At 40.7% G+C, this 18,342-nt stretch overlaps 1 protein-coding gene across 1 annotated transcript in view; it reads right to left on the minus strand.

The window, feature by feature from the left end:
* Positions 1 to 22: 22 nt before the first annotated feature.
* Positions 23 to 18,342, minus strand: part of VSNL1 (visinin like 1) — an 85,541-nt gene continuing 67,221 nt past the window's right edge. Inside the window, exons 3-4 of the mRNA XM_041489174.1 lie at positions 2,017 to 2,232; positions 23 to 1,055 (exon numbers count right to left, since the gene is read on the minus strand). Of these exons, the coding sequence (XP_041345108.1) occupies positions 858 to 1,055; positions 2,017 to 2,232 (414 nt within the window). The 3' untranslated portion in view covers positions 23 to 857. The remainder of the gene's footprint in view (positions 1,056 to 2,016; positions 2,233 to 18,342) is intronic.

Genomic DNA, 18,342 nt, shown 5'->3' on the forward strand with positions numbered 1-18,342 from the left:
CAGATAATTAAAGAGATTGAACTTTTTCTTTTTTTATTACCATGCTGAAGACATGAAATAAGAATTAGGGGAAAAGGTCAAATGTTATAAATTTATTTTGGGACATATATATTGCAACCTCTGTGGAAGCTTTTGAAAATTCTGGCAAAGATCAATACACTTCCAATAAAACCTTTAAACTTGCAATAAAACAATATTTTAAACATTATATATATATATATTTATATATATTCTTAATTAAAGGGTTAATTTTAGCAGGATTTTCTTTTTTTTTTAATATACTGCATTCCTCTGACATAGCTCTTTCCAGATTGAAGGGATGCAAATGAGGTAAGAATTAAGGCAAACCTAAAAGGCATGCAAATGAAGTACATTTATATCCACTGACAATACAAGCACGTGTGGATCAGACTTGGGAGCCGAGAAGCTCTTCCCTCCTGTCTGTCCAGTACTACTTTACAGCAGAATGGTGACATGATTTATAATAAACAGTTAACATTACCATGGGAATTCAGTGTCACTAACATTACTCAGTCTAGGAGACACAGAGCTAGCATCAGTAAAACATGAACAATAAATAATATAATTCACTGCAGCACAGGCCTGCTGCACAGGATTCAGAGGAAGAGGGTTGTTATGAAATGACATTGCACACGTCACGTTGTGGCAGTTTATTTTTATAATATATACTTTTAAAATTCTTTAGCAAATGACATTCTCATGCACACAAGTGTTTCAAACACAAGAAGCAAGTCCATTTATAGGTAGTCCAAGCAAATTTTTGTGTGTGTGGAAATAGCTGCAAACTGAATGGAACATTAAACTTCTGTGCAGTCTATGACACGTCGTACACAAGCTCATTTTTGAATGTCACACTGCAGGAGTAATACAATGGACGGATCACTCTTTGCAGCTTCTTTGAACTCATCCAGTGTGATCTGATCGTCTTTGTTCTTATCCATCTTACTGAAGATCTTGTCTACCCGTTGCTCAGGCGTCAGACCATCCTCATTCATTTTCATCATTATCACAGTGCCCACCATTTTGTAGATGGCCTTTGGAAAGAAACCAGATGGAAAATTCAACATGAAATTCAATCGAAGTTTTTCATGTGATCAAATTCTGGAAATATGTTCTAAGCATAAAATGATTGCAAGTTTCTCTAAAGATTTGTGTTTTTTTTTTTTTTTTTTTTTGGTTTTGTTTTGTTTTTTTGTTTTTTTCTTTTCTTTCTTAGGATCCAAAATCCAGATACTTAAAACAAGGAAGAATATATTTTACTTTCTTTAGATATAGGTTTATTTTGATGGTTACATTTTGCATCCCAGAATGAATTTCTTTGGCTTCCTGTTTCACAATGTAAAACTCTTGTAACTTACTCTCTGGATCAATTGTTCAGTTAAAATATTTCACATAAATTCTGAACAATTTGTTTTAGAAGTCACCACCCTTCAGTAGGTTTCTGTGTGTACATGCGGGCACAATCTGGTATTAACTGCTGTGGCAAGTTGCCGACAGATGACGAAGGTGATAAACTTTATCCTTCCTCTTACAAGTTGTGGTCATCTTAAAGCCCATCTGTGAGAGCTCACTTAAAATAGAGTGTTGTTGTCCCTGTAAATTTCTGTAATCATCTGAAGTTAATCTCCAGTAAGGCTTCAGCTATTTGAGCTACAGTTCAATAATTTCATGGGTGTCAAGTGACTGAGAGGGGCTTTGTAAATCCTGTGCTGTTCTTGTGATTAATCCATTCATCAGGGGAAAAAAAAAAATCTCAGGATATTTAAAAGCTTATATGCACATATGTACTCTTTGCAATTCTCCAAGATTAAATCTATTAACAAACACGTTAGTGTGCTTGTACCACTTGGGCACCAGTCAATGCAGGATTAATGTGTGTAATGTGCATTTAATGTACTGTACAGCCTCTGGTGAGCCTAAAATCTAAAGTCTGTGTCAACAAGGAATCAAGTTTTATTAACATTGTGATGTTTTTGAGTGTCATATTGATCTCACCTCTATAATTTCCAGCATTTCCACTCTTGTAATTTTACCATCACCATCCAAGTCGTACATGTTGAAGGCCCAGTTCAGCTTTTGCTCAAAACTGCCTCGTGAGGTGATGGACAGGGCACAAATGAACTCTCTGAAGTCGATGGTCCCATCTCCGTTTTTATCAAAGGTTCGGAAGGCGTGCTGGGCAAACTTAGAAGCATCTCCATATGGAAAGAACTGCAAAATAAAATAATATATAGAACTGTGTTAATGCAAAGAAGAAAGCTGTATATGTGACTACAAAACACCAAAGTGAGGCATTTATAAAGAGTGGCTGGTGAGCTTTGTGGGAAACTGAGGATCTGCAATGTAAGGTTCCCTAACTGGAATGATTATTAAAAACTTATTTCTATAAAAATTGCTCAAGTTTCCACAAGCTATAATCCAAATATATATAATGCTACTTTAAAGTTAAATTAACTAGATGACACTTAAAATGAATTTGAGTGTAAATGGTAGATTGTGTGTAATATTCTCTGACTATGAAATAAAGAAGCTAGGATGCATTCTAAGAGAATTTTAACCAGCCCTTGACATATTGCAAACAAGTATATGTGTAGGATTGTTGTTATATAACTTCATTTATTTTAAAAAAAGTAATCCACATGTAGCATAAAAAACCCACATGAACATATGTTCCATTCTGCAAACCAGCATTCAAGTACACAAGATGAAAACAGATTCAGTTAAACAGTATAGTGCAATGCTTTTCATGTTTAATATCCTAATATCCTTCAGTGAACACTGCAATTGACTGTAGCTTAACAGAGTATTTTAAATGACTATAACATGTAAGTTTTCAGCTGATATATTTTCCCCTCAGGAAGTGTATGGTTTATGAGCAGGTAGTTGTTATTTCTGTGGGCCAGACTCAAGAAAACACACCCCTACAGAAATGGAGTTTTAAACCAGTGCTAAAGTCCTATTGCAGTGCAGGGACCATACACAAACAATGATTGTTATTATATTCCCAGCACAATTTCATGGAGGTTTTCCTGTTCCTAAAATATAAACATGCATTACTCTCCTTATGAGAGCCATCTTATTTTGTTCTTTTTAAAATTCCAATTCTTATTAAGTACTGTATTTATAATGTAAGCTTGAAGGAAAGTCTTCAGTGGCAGCTGAAATGGAGCTGCATTTTACAATTTTCCATTTCCCCATCCAGAGCTGTGTCTTGCCTTAAAAATGCAAAACTTAGAGCTCAGCCAGCTGCTTGCACTATGTGGCCATGTGGAACTTGTCAGGAGTCACTGCTGTGTTGTCACAGGGATCTCAACCTGAAAGTTTCTTTTCAACTTTCTGTTTTCTCTGAAAGACCATTTGTTATTGTCTCCTCCTGAAAATGTAACTTCTGTGCCTGTACTCAATCCAACCTTATTTCTGTTTTGATAATCATCACTGATGGGAGAGGTCGAGGTGCTGCTGCGATCTTTCTGTACTTTCTGCTTTCTGGCCACTAAAAATGATCATGGTTGGGCTCATCAACAGATACAAAGATATTTGGGTTCTCTGATACAACTCAGGATTTCAGTGGCTGCAGTTACCAGACCTTGCTCAATTGTTCTTCTAGTGACAACCTCAACCTTTTCTCAAAGCAAGGAGAGCTCCCTCCATGGGAAGGCTCCTTGGGCTCACAGCCTGGCATTCAGGGTCAGAACAATGTTATCCAAAACCTGAATGTTATTTTCAGGTTCCTCATTGCTTCCACTTGCCCATGACCCAGCTCCCCCTCTAATTCCTGTTCCAGGTCCGAATGTTAACATAGGTGATATTTAATTTTATGTACATGTGTAGAATGTGCCCTTCTCCAGTCCCCTGCTGAGAGGTTAAGAATTGGCTCTCATGGCCTGTATTCCACCATGAATTCCATGTCCCCCACCTTTTATTCTTGAGAGTTTGCTGGCTGTTCAAAGCTGAAAGGACAAATCTTTTGCTTTTTAAATCTGTGCTGATGACACTGTCATGTGACACATGTGTAACACAACAAAACACTTCAAAATTTTACAGTCTTTCCAAGTACTTTTTCTCAGAACTGACTGCTGCTGAGGATGCTGCCTGATCTCTCTGTTCCTGTGACTGTCACTGTACAGTCTCTATAAAAGAAAGGTAAATAACTGGAGGGAACTGAGACTGTTCTCTTCATTGCCCAGAAAACCAAAATACAGAAATGGCGCAAACATACTGGTGAGACCAAAGAATGAAAGTACAATGGAAAAGCAAGCCTACACAAAAGGTGAAGAAGTGTCAGACACCCAAAAACATGTAGGAGTCCAAGAACAAAGTGGAGAATTAGGTTGGGTCAGTGGCTGGAGATCCTGAAAACCATTTTTAAGTTGTTCTAGAACATATTTTTCAGTCTCCCACTGAAGGAGCATCTGCAAGTGTGCCTACCTCTTTGCTGGTCAAACCATTAGCCTCATTAGCAGTTAGAAAAACATCCTTCTAATTTTTTTTATCACAGACAAGACCATGCTTTTTTTCTTTTTTGAGGTGAAGAAGATAGTGGCACTGCTCAGCTAAGTCTTGGCCTTTACAGCATCAAATGGAACTGTTACCCGGTTTTAATTTTTTTTCCTATTTGTCTTCCTGTAGGGAGTAAATGCAGGAAAATGTCCTTTAGGGACTGAAGGCACTGTTCTCCAGTCTGTACCTGCTGATGTGTATTATTTTTAGCTCAGAACAACCCAAAAACATTGTCAAAACTTGTTTAAAAACGTACTTGAAGATTTCCATTGGCCTGTTTTGAAACTATTCATAAATAAGACATGAAATAAAGAAAACTAAAACAATTACAGAACAAAAGATGCCAGCTTTGGTAAAACATTGTTTGACTATTAAAACACAGTGAGGCCTTAGTAAAGTATAAAGGCTCAGGCTTTAATTACTTTCAGAGCAGCCTAAGCCAAATGGCAATGGGAGACAGGGATCTCAGGAAAGACAAACACCAAGTTTTTGTCAGAGGGAACATGAGGAGGGTGGTTTAGTTTGCCTCTTGCATGAGCTCAGTGAATAGTTCAGAAAAAAAGTAAAGAAACACAACTGGGATTTTCAGTGCTCCATGCAAAGCCTTGACCAGGTGATCAATCCACATATGAAAGCAATGAGTTCCCTTCTACTGCAACCTGCCACTGAAAAGGGCACTCCATGCACCAGCACTGTCTCCTGGTTTAGCCTTTTCCTCCAAAAATCAAGACAAACTATACCAGCCAGTTCCACGGGTGACCCAACACTGCTCATTCCTTTGTTTCTGCTTCGCTAGCCTCATCTAGTGAAAGGCCTCCCTGGTCCAGAGAAAGGTGTCCCTGCCCATCCCAGGAGGCTGAAACTAGATGATCTAAGGCCCCTTTCAACCCAAACCATTCTAGGATTCATTTCTTGCTTGGTCTGTGTATTTTCTAATCAGTTAGATCAACATGCTGGGGTGTGAACAAAGTGTTATCCTTACAGTCAACTGCCAATTAAGAAAAGTAATAGGAAGATTTAAGAAAATTCATTTAATCTGCTTCTAAATTTTGTATGAGGATTTTCTTTCAGATTCTTAGCTCCCACTGTGTTTCTGGACACATTTCTGGTGTATGGGGGCATTCAATCAGGCCTGGAATCAGAATATCTAGCGAATAACACCTACAAATTGTACATAACTCTTGGGGAAACTGATCAAATACCTGGAAATATTTATCTGCTTGGCTGCAGCTGCTTTAGCCTCTTTGAAGTGATGCTGTTCACAGGCAACCCAGTGATCAATTCATTCAGATCATCTTTGGGAGGGAATTAATGCAAAAGCAGGAAGCATATGCTAAAGCATATGGCTAAAATTTTAGCACATGGCTAAAACAAAATTTTAGCACGGCTAAAGAAAAAAAAAAAATCCCAAATCGACTTCCCCAAATTCCCCCATGATAGGAAGGGGTTAGGAAAGAAAAGGTCTCTCCATGCTTAATAGGATGGGGTAGAGTGAATCTATAGACTGGCCTGAGTAGTGCCTTGTTTTCCACATGTTGTTTTATCATGGGATATTGGGATGAATTTCTATTAACAGGGAAATTCTGCTATAAAATAGAGAAAACTAGAATTTCACTAGTGTACAGAAAGCAGGGCACTGCCTACACATGCCCAGGTGACAACTCTGTCACTGATGTAAGGTCACAGCTTCCAGAGCTGGTGTGGGAGCTGGAGGTGGAAAAGCAGGAGATGGCACAGGGCTTCTGTACCCCAGGCTTGGAGAGGATGGAAGAAGCAGCTCTGATTCCCCTACCAGAGCCCATCTGGGGCTCAGCACCACCAGCTCTGCTGAGAGCTGAAGCAGAGAAGGGGAATGAGGGGGCACAGCCAATGCAAGGAGCAGAACAACCATTGTCAAGGGTCAGCACATACAAACAAGCCAAGCAGTTGGCTTTCATGGGAAAAACCTTAAACATTTGATGCTGTTATGGTTTAGGAAGGAGTTACCTGCCCTTCTTATCCACTTTATTAGTGTTTTATTTTGTAAGTCTGCTAGGCATCCACGCTAACTTTGTAAGTGAAGAACAAGAGGACTTTGAGAATCAGAAAGTTTGGCTGCTTTTGGAAGCTCAGACAGGTATCTTTTAATAGCAAACCTCTTAAAGTTGAACCCAGATGCAGTTAGCTGTTGGTCTAGCCTGGTCTTACAGCTCCTCAGAACTGAGCTCAGTGGGGACGATGCCTATGATAATGGGGAGAACATTTCTCCTCACTGATTTTCCAAGAAGATGAAGTTCTGGATTCCTGCCAGCAGCACAACACAGGAGTTGATGAGATAAGAAAAAAGATTACTCTTTAGCTGTCTCCTTTAGAAAAAAAAATAATTGAAATTTACTCCAATGCACTGTACCTTGCAGTTCTATTAAGACAACAGAAGAGGAAGAGGAATCCAGGCTGTGACTGCCAGGACCTGCTGGGAAGGCTGTGCCTCTCTGGTACCAGGGTGACCTGCAGGGCTGCAGCCTGTCCCTGCCACCACCTCTTTGTAAAAACAAAAACTCATGTAGCAAGGGCAGAACTAGGCCCGCACAAAAAGACACAGCCACACATCTGTCCTTGTTCTGGAAGAGACCTGACTGCTGCAGTCTCTAGCACATCTGCAGTTTAAGGTAGAAATATCCCACCTAAGGCAGAAATATCTCAGACACCTGCCTTCAGCCTGCCAGAGGGTCCCAAGGAGAAGGGACCATGCACAGCTGTGGGTCTGTAGTTCTAGCAGCAGCTAAACCACAGGGCTGAGCCTCTGGAGCAGATAATCTCGTGGACAACCGAAGAATCTAAATCCAAATGTGTCTTTAGATCCAGGACTCAGTTCTCCATGTGTAAATCTGTGAGCCGTCCCCACCTCAGAGGTGCACATGGAGGATAAATACAAAAAAAGATTTGTGATGATTTCAGATGCTGCAGCAGTGGAAGTCACAGAGCTGGCAAGAGCTGGGGAGAGCTGCCAAACCTCATGGATGCTTGCTCATGTCTCTGCTCAGTAGCTTTAGTGCTGTGAACACATGTGCATGCAGAGACACATGGAGGTTTATGAACAGCTGTTAGTCTTTTACATAAAGAAGAAGTATTTAGATGAACCAAGAAATGTAACTTCTTCTGTTGGTTCACCTAGCAAATTCCCAACATGTACAGGCTGAAGTGGGATCAGCAATTTGTGTCTCACCTGGACCTCAAAGACTGTACCTAGCCCTCACATTATGGTTAAGGAGCAAGCTGCTCTGTGTTGCAGGTATTTTAACCACCACAGAAATGCTCATTTGAAGAATATGGAGAAGAAATATTTGAGAATTTAGGAGCTGACCATGAATTATCAATAGCAGTTCCTTTCAGTTGTGTAAGACATGAGTTAAGGGACCAAAGAATAAGCACAGACCACAAGCTAATAGAAGACTGTAAATGGCTAGAATATACCAAGAGATTGGAGGAAGATGGATGGGCAAAGAGGAGCCATGCTTCTTCTCCACAAACACTCATCTGGCACAGGGTCTACCTCTAAAAAAAACACTCAACGTGAAAAGTTAATCTTTATATTCACATTTGTGGGGAATTAGTCATTAACTAGCAGGAAATGAATCGATTTTCAATCCCAGCTTTTCTCTGATTAGATTTGGACAATAAGAAACTTAATTGAGCTGTGGTAGTGCTATAGGTCAATACACTAGCAGCTCAGCTATTACTCAGTGCTAATAAAAAAAAAAATCTTCAGGGAGAATTCTCATCAAAACAATTAGTATTGCTAGTGCTTAACAGCGCAACTACCACTGATTAATGTTATTTCTCTTTGATCTTCCTTAACTGAGCAGCAGTACTGGAACACTTTATTTATTTTAAGTTTGGCACAGTCTTCCACTACCCCAAGGTCAGCAACAGCACAGGGCTATCAGGATCCTGCTGTCTTGTGGCTCTGTCCTGCCCTAATTACAGCTTCAGTTTTCTTGACACATGTTATCTCTCCAGGAATCTGGGAACACACCAAATGGAGGATACACTGGGATATATCTTTTTTTTTCCCTCCTTTTTTTTTCTCCCCCCTCCAGTAAAGATCATCTGACTTCTTTTCATTTCTGAAAGAGACATTTTTTCCCAGTGAATTTTAGTTCCCAAGGTTCAGAGTATTAACTTGAATGCTATGCCTGCTGTGTTGTGAAGTCCTTCGTGCAAATTTCCCAAAAGAACAGGGCTATAGAAGCATCAGTAAGTGCCATTTCCAGCCAAAAAGGGATTTGAAACACGAGTCACTAAAGTCTGAGACAGCCATCTCATGAATATACAGATGGAACTACAGAAAAAAATACTTGTGCCTGAAATATGTGACTGTCTCATATACTTATGTAATGTGTCCTCCTAAAATTCCTCTACATATGGCGTTGTTATAGCCTGGTACTGCAGGAAGGAAAGTGCAGAGAGAGAAGGAAAATGGCTGTAGCTGGGCCTATCAGAGAACTGATACTTCTCAAAAGGGAGAATAGGTAAGAGAATGGACTGGACCCCAAAAGGGGAGAGTTGGATGGCAGCAAAAGCAGCAATAGTTGACATAATACAGAAGAGACAGGCGGGCAACAGCTTGGTGTGGTCATTTTTTCCCTGTTGTCCCTAAGCATATCCTATTGACTTTTATTTTCAGTATTGAGTTTGAAAGCAATCCAACAATTCACAGAGGAACTGTACTGAAATGAAGTCTTGAATAATTTAACATCAGGCCTGCATTTTTAATTGCTGCAAGGTGTGTCTTAAAGCTTTTCTTCTGCAATGCAGCTGAGAGCAGATAGGTTTTCAGGTAGCCTTGCAAAAATTCTGTACAGCCTGACCTATGACATTCATCCCTCTGTAACCCTTCCAATTCTGTTCTTAAGAAGACTAAAATTAATAAAAAGAGACTCTTTTCCCACAGTGCAGTTTTAAGAAGACAGCTTTCCAAGATAATGCATTTTTGTCCATATCTATCCTTCTCAAGTAACATAAACCCTTTCAAAGGTCAAGGCCAAGACTTACAAGCCCAACAGGATATAAAAACCTTGAAGTACCAGCATTCTGTTGCAAGGGATCATGCATCTATACCTATATATACACCCAGAGAATCTATATGTGTATATCTATAGAGACATACATCAAGGGGATGGACTAAATCAGTTCTTGTTTAGAAATGGGACAATACTGTTGAACTCACTGATGTTTAAGAAAACCCACTTTTATTTACATGAAGTGCACATTTGCAGTTCCACGTGTTGTTATTGCTGTTATTGATAGTCACAGTATCTAGGAATCTTGAGCAGCATTTGGATAACACCTAAAGCTCAACATGTAAGAAACAGGAAAATACAGTGCAAGGAGGCTGGAAGACATTTATTTGTGACTTGAAAGGATTTTCACAAGGGTGGGAAAGAAGACAGGAATGGTGCAACCCATTGTGTCACCTCCTGGTAATTAAGAAGCTGCAAGGGCAGACCTGGAATAAACCACAGGTATTCCAGCAGTGAGAGCTCTCAGGTACACTTGGCTTTAGCCTCACAGACCAGCTCCCCTCAGGGGAAGGTGTCTTGAACAAAGACTTTCAAAGGATATCTGGAATCATAAAAAGGAGCATCACACTCTTGTGCCTTGTGTAAAATGGTGCAAGAAGGGAAAATGCTCATAATGTACAATTTATTTTTTCTATCATATGTGTTCTTTTCTTTCTGTAGAAAGAGATGTAGAAAACCTCCCTGTGGGCCATGTGCATAAGTGCTTTCACAAAGAGATGCCATCTCCCTGAACATGCTGTTGCTGTGCTGGTACTGGCTGTGCTCAGCCAATGGAGACAAAATGTGGATATTGATACTAGTGATACTCAGTACTGTATGGTTCCCAAAGGTGTCTCCTTTTTAGGGAACAGGCCAGCTAAAGAAGACAGTGTCATGCCACAGGATAGAGATCCTCCCAGATTTCATTCCAATCAACTCCAATCAGCTCTTGGGGAATGCAGATTTTTGTGATATTCCATGAAGTGGATCTTCAGAGAGGGAAAATTACCCACAGGTTCTGTTTCCTCAGTAACTTTTTATCAGGGTAACTTTGTATTATCAGCTTCCAGTGGGTTACTATGGGTTTATCCACTCTTCCAGGTAGCAGACAGGATCACAAGGGCTTATTTTAGGGAAATCCATAAACCTAAACTATGAACTGGAACATGATGTTTGTTGACTTAGAGCACTGCAAATGAGAGGCAAGACTGCCTCCTCTCCTGCATTTGCCTGCTGATATAACCTTAAATCCTTCAGTGCATGGTAACTTTGAATTTCAGCTTCTTTTTCTCATTATTAAACTACCACTGATGCAAAAAAAAACTATGATTAGAGTAACCTCTTCTGTTACAGAAAAGTCAACCAGCTATGGGCTTACCTGTCACTTGGTTCCTTCAAGATTTTTTAGTTATTTATATACTTAGTCTATGAAAAGCTTAACACTAGAATGCAGTAAGACCATAAAAGGGGATAGTATAAGACAAATTCTAAAATCTGCAGACAATGAGTTACCTTTAATTAAAAATTATCTTTTTCTAAAAAATGAGAAGGACTATACTCACGAAAAAAGCATCAATGTGCCTGCTTAAAAAAACCTACTATCCATGCCCATTCTTCCAACACCAGGATATCTCATTGCATGCACTATTTGACATCATTACAGTGCCCAAAGTTTCAAAACATAATTGGGAGTCATCTGTAAGGAAGACACAACAAAAAGCACTTAAGCAATACACTTCCCGATGTTGATTCTTTGCTGCTTTATTTATCACAGAAGCTTAGTGTAGCTACATGTTTTCCTTTGGATTAAGTTTCCCTCTGTGCACCAGACCAGCTGAAGATCCCTGCATCACTTCAGTGATGAATCCTGAGTCTGACAAAAGTAAAACTGACATCTTCACTGGAGTGGTGATGAAATTTCTGTTCAAAATCAGATCTATTTGAATTTTCCCCATCATTTTTACAAAAAAAAAAAAACCTCTAAAAACCTGGAAGTCCAACTAAATAAAATTGCAAGTAGCAAAATGCAAGATCTATTTATAAACATGGCAAAGCATACCTAGAGGGATGTTTCATAATCAATGTTTCCCATTAAAAAACATTACCTCAAAAACACGTTCAAAAATGTAGAATGATGCAATTTATACTGGCCAGCACTATAATTATAGCAACCATCTCACACTGGGGACCAACTTTTACTTTTCCATGCTGATTAATGATTATGAGTAACAGATTTTTGTTCCTCCGCCCCCTCCAAGTATTCTGGTAAACATGTTAAATAAATCAGATTTTAGGGTTTCATGAATACACAACAACAGCTACTCAGTCCTTAGCAAGCACACAAGAACACAAAGCAACAATAATGGCAAAAAAAGAGTTCAGTACGGGGGTGAGAACTCAAAGGAGGTTTGCTTAGTCATATGTGCCTTCAGAGAAGTTCACTCTCCTGTCTTGTGAGAGCAGCACACCGTATCATCCTTAATATTCTTGTACCCCAGAGTCAATGAAGATGATTAAAAAGCTGTATAGACATTAATGGTTGAACAATAAACAGTGTAATCACAGCCAACCTATTATGCTACCAACTGCTTTCCAAAAGGATTCTGGTTTATGCTTGCCAGAGGGAGCCTCCCAGGATCACTGTTCTTGGTGAAGCCAGTTCCCAAAGCATCCTTTTAAAGTTTACAGCTGGGGGACACAGCCTGGCTCCGGACTTTCACAAGTTCTTTTGTATCTCCTCTGAGAGCTGACTGCACATAAACGCTCTCTAGAGACAAATTGTTCTAGAGGCACAGTAACAATGCATACTTTACACTTGATGGACACACATTTCATACCAGATGTAATTAAGGATAAAATGTAATGTGTTTATTCTAGAAAGTTGTTAAATTCTCAAACAAATGAAAAACATCAAAACCAATGTCACAAGAAGATGAGAATTAAACGAGAAAGCATTCTTGCAATTGTTTGCTATTTCACAGAGGTAAGAGGCCTTTTCTCCAGCAGGGGGGATTTTATGAATTTCCTCCTCTATTGCATTTTCTCAACACACTCCCCTATCTTAGAGTCTTCTTGATGATCAAAGGATTCTAGAGGTCAAAGACTCTAAACATTTAATAACCCATTTGTAAGAGGCATTCAATGAACAACCACTCTCTTATGGCAGCTGTCTCTAGATTGCAATGAGTTTCACAGAGACACCATGTGACATCATATTTAAAAATATATGACAGGGCTGGCATTTCAGCTGCTTTAGAGTTCATGTTCTTACAAAAAAGGGCAACCTCCTCCATCTTATAGCATGAGATCTTTATGAAGAGGTGACAACATCTTCATAACTAAAGTTACAATCAGATTTTTTTCACATAGAAATCTCAAAATTCTTTGCATCCTTCCTTAGTGGCATCCAAACACCTAAGGGTAAAATATGCCCAGAAAATGACCTTCTACAAAGCAGCCAGTCTCTGAGGAAGTAACAAACACTGTCTGAACAAGAAACACAGGAGAACTGTGTCTAGTCCCTGTTAGAAACTAGGAGAGAAGAAACTTGAAACATGGACAGGACATGTCTCAAGAAAAACTATAGCCTACCAAGCTAATGGGTAGCAATACTTTGCAGTGCTGTCACAAGCTTATGTGCCAGGCTGGGGTCTAGGGTCCAACTAAAAATCACAACACTGGCATTTCTTGCTGTACCTGGGATGGAGCCCAGAGGATACCCAGTCCAGCTGCCAGGGCAGATTTAGCAACATCATCTGCTATGACCCTGGGAACAGACACTGCATGAGAAAGAAGGAAAAATCCTAAAACCACAATCCAGAGCTCTCAAATTCAACATTTTAAGCACTCACCCAAGAAGACACCATTAGCGGTTAGGAACAGTACTTTAATTCTCTGAAATCTATGAATGTCAATCAGAGACTGCTTTCTGAGGTAGCTCAGCTCTTCCTTTCTTACACAAGTGTTGGCAGGAGCCTGCACCTCCAATGGCCCAGCCCCTCCTGTTAGAATGTCAGCACACTGCCAGCTCTTTGGAAGCTCCCAGAGCTGAATGACATTTTCACAGAAGTCTGCCAGCTGGAGACTCCTTGAGTCAAGGTTTTGGCTCTCATCATTTGGGAAACAGTGAGCGTACACTCAAAGCAAGCACCGAAAAAGGTAGATTTTTCACAGCTGTCCAGATTATTCATGAAGAAAATTGTCTAAATTCAATCTAAATAAAGCCCTGCTGGCAGAGAGAGAAGGTCTCAAATTTAATCACTTCTACTGCAGTCAGCATCAATACTTTTTCCAGCCCTACCCTAAAAAATGTTTAAATCTGGCTTCCCTCATTCAGTCCATTTTGGACACTCTCTCAGCTGTGGAAAAGTCCTGGTATCCAACTGGTGGCACAGGACCTACACATCTCATCTGGGAATATACCCTCTTTTCTTCTGCTAGCACTGTTCACCGAAAAAATATTTCTGTGACTTGTTGTGTTTAAATGGTTTGGCCCATTTAGCCCAACAAAGACCAGTTCAATGCTCTTTGCTCAATGGAGAGACATGCTGCCTCAGTGGGGTGATAAATCCCAAGGTGGGTTATAAAGCCCAATGTAGGCATGACCCAAATCCCATTCCAGGTGAGAACTTTGGGATTTCTTGGGGTTAGGAAGATTTGCATGACTACAGGCTGAATACATTAATATCTCAGTGAAGAGTAGGATTTTAATTCTCAGCTGAAATATAAAGTGCTATTTCCTCATTCTGTACTAAACTGATGATGCACCTATAGTTCTTCCAGATTTACCAATGAACAACAGTCCTGTTGCATGTCCAGTAACATGCATAAATATCTGCAATCTGCAACTACCTATTTCACGTGCTGATCTGAAATTACAGGGAGAGAAAGGGATGGTGTGGTGCTGAAGCTTGAGTGCGATGTAAATTTGAGGCCACAGCATCATGTGTTTGAGACCTGTCATGAAGCTGAAATACAAGTGAAGCTGTCACAGCAATACAATGACAGCACAGTTCAGCATGCTCATGAAGAGACTAAAATCCAGGATGACTGCAGAGCCAAGGGGAAAAAAAGGCTGTTTTTTTCCCTACCCTGTGTACATAAATAGGAGAGGTCTGGTTGTGTTGTCCTGTGAGCACATTGAGATGTCAGTCTACAGCAACAACTAACCTGAGCTATAATTATAGAGTGGCAGAATATGTTGACTTTCCAAGCGAAATGTATCCCTGGCTGTTTCCCTTGCAGCAGAGCTGTGTTTTCACAAGAGGACAATGTACATTTTCTAGTCACAGCAAACCAGTTTGTGCTTTTCCCCTGACAGATATCAACATTCCCATTGTCTCGGGAGAGACAACAATCTGTAGATGCAGCCAGCTATGCCAATTTGTTAGATGTGTACTTAATAACAGGTTTTCAATTTAAAAAAGAGCTGTTTTCACACCTACAGAACTCTGAGTGATCCCAAAGTGCTTTGCTGGCATCGATCTAATCCCACAACCTACGCACATGGGTGGACACCAGAGAACCTGCAAAGCCAAGCAACAAAACAAATGAGCTCATGGGATCACACATAAATAAGCCATCTACCAGCTTTTATACCTGACCTATCACTTTATTATTTTTTGGATCCATCTGCTTGGGACTATAAGGGGAAAACAGCATAGAATTTAAGTAGGCATTATGAAAATTCAAATTCCCAGATAAAGGATCATCCTGCGTTTGCAGACTGAGTCCCCAGTGAGGCACAGCCTGTATAACACATACCAGGAGCACCAGGGTGGCTGCCCATGCACTGCTGTCAAAGAGCACATGAACAATATGCCCAGGACTGATGCCAGAAGGTGCAAAGCTCGTGGTTTCAGTGCTAATCAGTTATACAACATGCAGACATCAGTTACACAACATTCAGACATTGGGAGGAGCCACCTGCTATCCACACTGTGTGGTGTGGAAGCACGTAACTCTCCCCTGGAAGATTACTGAGAAGTCCAAACACAGCTACGAGAAACAGCATTTTTTGAATTTGGATACTGGAAACAATTATCACATCTGAATCATCTACAGCTCTCAAGCCATGAAAGCAAATAGCACTCTACTGAGAGGGAAGGCAAATTTCTGGCTGCTCTGAAAAGCCCAGGAATTACAGTTTCCATGTAAAGCAGGTGAGATCTTGGTTTCCAAATACTTTGGATCATGAATCTGATCTTCTTCCAAATTCTCCACGGAAAGGTTGGTTTTTGGTTTTAGGCATTAGTAACAAATGCCAAAGCCAACGGATGAGCTAAGATGAGGCTTTTATGTCTGTGCTATGTTTCTGAACAAGTCCCAGCCACTTACTTAGTCATTTACATTTGAATACTGTGCCATTCATTGCTTTCCATCACACTGTTTAATGCCAGGTTTTCAGCTTTACTTAAAGATTGTCCAAAGGTGAGGGAGAGTATGAAGTGTGAAGGATCTTCCAGGAGCTCCCACAGTGGGGGGCCAGTTTCATACCGTCTCAGCATCTGATGCTGCTCGACACTTCTGGGCTGCTAAAAGCTAGGCAGCATCCCAAGAAGCTTCAGGGAACTGGCAGAGCTCTGGGGCCCTGCAAATAGCAACCATTTTCACTGGAAGCATTTATGACACTGGAAGAAAGGTTGCCCCATGTTCCTTAGCTTGCATCAAAATCCTGTGGGCATGTCCTTCCCTGCCTGGAGAGGGGATGCAAGGAGGCAACAGCACTGTTGTACCTTCAAAAGCCCCTGCCACCATCATCTCTTTTCAGTTTAACTTGATAAAAGCAATTTATCCTTTCCTGCCTTCAACTTGAAGGTTTTGTTCTAAATATATTTTGACAGCAGAAATAAAGACAAAGTTTTAATAGAACTAACTGAACCACAAACTGAATTATGTATTTCCATTTCAGGAGACAATCTTGCTGCTAATAACATCACTCTCCTTCCAAAAGCATGCATGACAAAATTCAAAGCATTTCTCTGTTCCTTCATGGCGTCTGGTGTCTGGCAGCAGCTATGCAGCACAGAGCGCTGCCTCTCACACGTGTATGTGTCATGTGTCACACGCTCTGTCCAGGAGCTGCGGTGGAACCACCTCAATTGCTGAACCAGTCTGTCTGGAAAATTTGTATGCTAGCGGATTGAAACACAGGCTGAACCCTGGCAACATCCCTGCTTTGGATCTTTGCCTAGAACCTTTATTTCTTCAGTGTTCTCTGGAAACATGCAGCAGCTGCAGGCTTTCTGTAGGACCCCCACACCAGCAATCTTCCCCCTGAATGGAAGCACATGGCAAAGCAGGTCTAAACTGTACTGACAGTCTGGAGCATCTTAATTTTTCAACACTGGATTCTTCATTTGGTTCCCATCTTACAGAAACAACAGCAGTCAAGCAGCTTACTAAACCAGGGTCAAATTCTGAATAGATGCCTTGCTCATAGATTTGTTCTTAATTAGCCAAACTCCCTCTGAAGTCAACAAAAGTGCCAATCAACCAAAGCCACATTTTATTTTGTGACCACAAGGAGAGGGATTGAAAGAATTTACATCGGCTGCTAAGCATATGCTCTAATGACCACCACTGGATTATTAGAAGTGACCTAGATGTAGAAAGCTTTGATCTTCTTACTCCTGGTTTATTATCCAGTTTCTAGATCTCTTAAGGTCAACCAGAGTGAATAAAAATTAGGATGGGCAGAAACTGTGTGTGATCCAAGAAAGAGGACCATGAAATATCAATCCCAGACATTTTACTGACTAAAGCAGGCAGACACCAGTAAACATGATTAATAAGAGCAAGCCAGGAAACAGCATTACATTTCAAAGAAGTCTAGGGGTGAATAGCTTGAGGAAATGAGATACGAAGTCTTTCACATGTAGGTCACCCCTTTTAATCCAGCTCTGCTCATAGCAAACTCCAGTCATTAATATCTGACAGCTGCCTGGCAGCCATGTAGAATGAGATGGTGGTCTTTGTTTAATTGCTAGTGGTATCTGCAAAACATAACATTTCAACAGAACTGCAATGCTGAAAAAAGTCTAAGCAGGAAGGTCAAGGACTGACTGGGCTTTGAGAGAGGATCTCTACCCCCTCACCAAAAAGCTTCATCTCCTATTAGTGTCAACCTGATATATCTCAAGGGTAATAAATCTTTGTGGGTGAACAGAGGATAAAGAGAGCAAAAAACAGTTCAAAGAGAGCTGTGGTAATTCTGCTGCCTTGAACTCAGACCAAGGGCCAGCTCCCCAGCTGGAGGTTGTGCTGAAGTGCCAGCACAACACCAGTCCACACCGGCCCCGGGCTGCTCCGGCTCCTTCCACCAAGAGCAGCACAAAGCCAGGACAGCAGAGGCGAGGGCAGACACATGGAGCCAGGGAAGGAAGGCAGAGAGCAGATCATGGCCTCAAAAAAGAGACTGAGAAGGAAAAAGGTGCTCTGAACAAGACTAGAGGAGGACAGTGCAGAAGATGACCTCAGCATGGGTCTTTCCCCATATGGAGCTGGTTTTCCCATCCTGGTGCAGTAAGAATTTGAGATGTGCACTGTTGGTCTCACTCTGTCTCACAAGGGGGTCACAGGGGGCTCCAGAAACAGCCTGGCCACCCCTCAGCCCAGGGTCCCTCTCCAGAGTCTCAGCAACCTGCCCATGGAGAAGGACAGTGTGGGAAGAGGTTAAAGCTGGAATTCACATGATTGGAATAAAGGGTCCACACATAAAAGGTGAGTAAACAGAATTCCTTACTGCTGCCTTTTCAAAACCTTTACAATAAGAGAAAGT

Source organism: Pyrgilauda ruficollis, unplaced genomic scaffold, assembly GCF_017590135.1.
Source record: "Pyrgilauda ruficollis isolate IOZ18807 unplaced genomic scaffold, ASM1759013v1 scaffold90, whole genome shotgun sequence".
Lineage (NCBI taxonomy): Eukaryota > Metazoa > Chordata > Aves > Passeriformes > Passeridae > Pyrgilauda > Pyrgilauda ruficollis.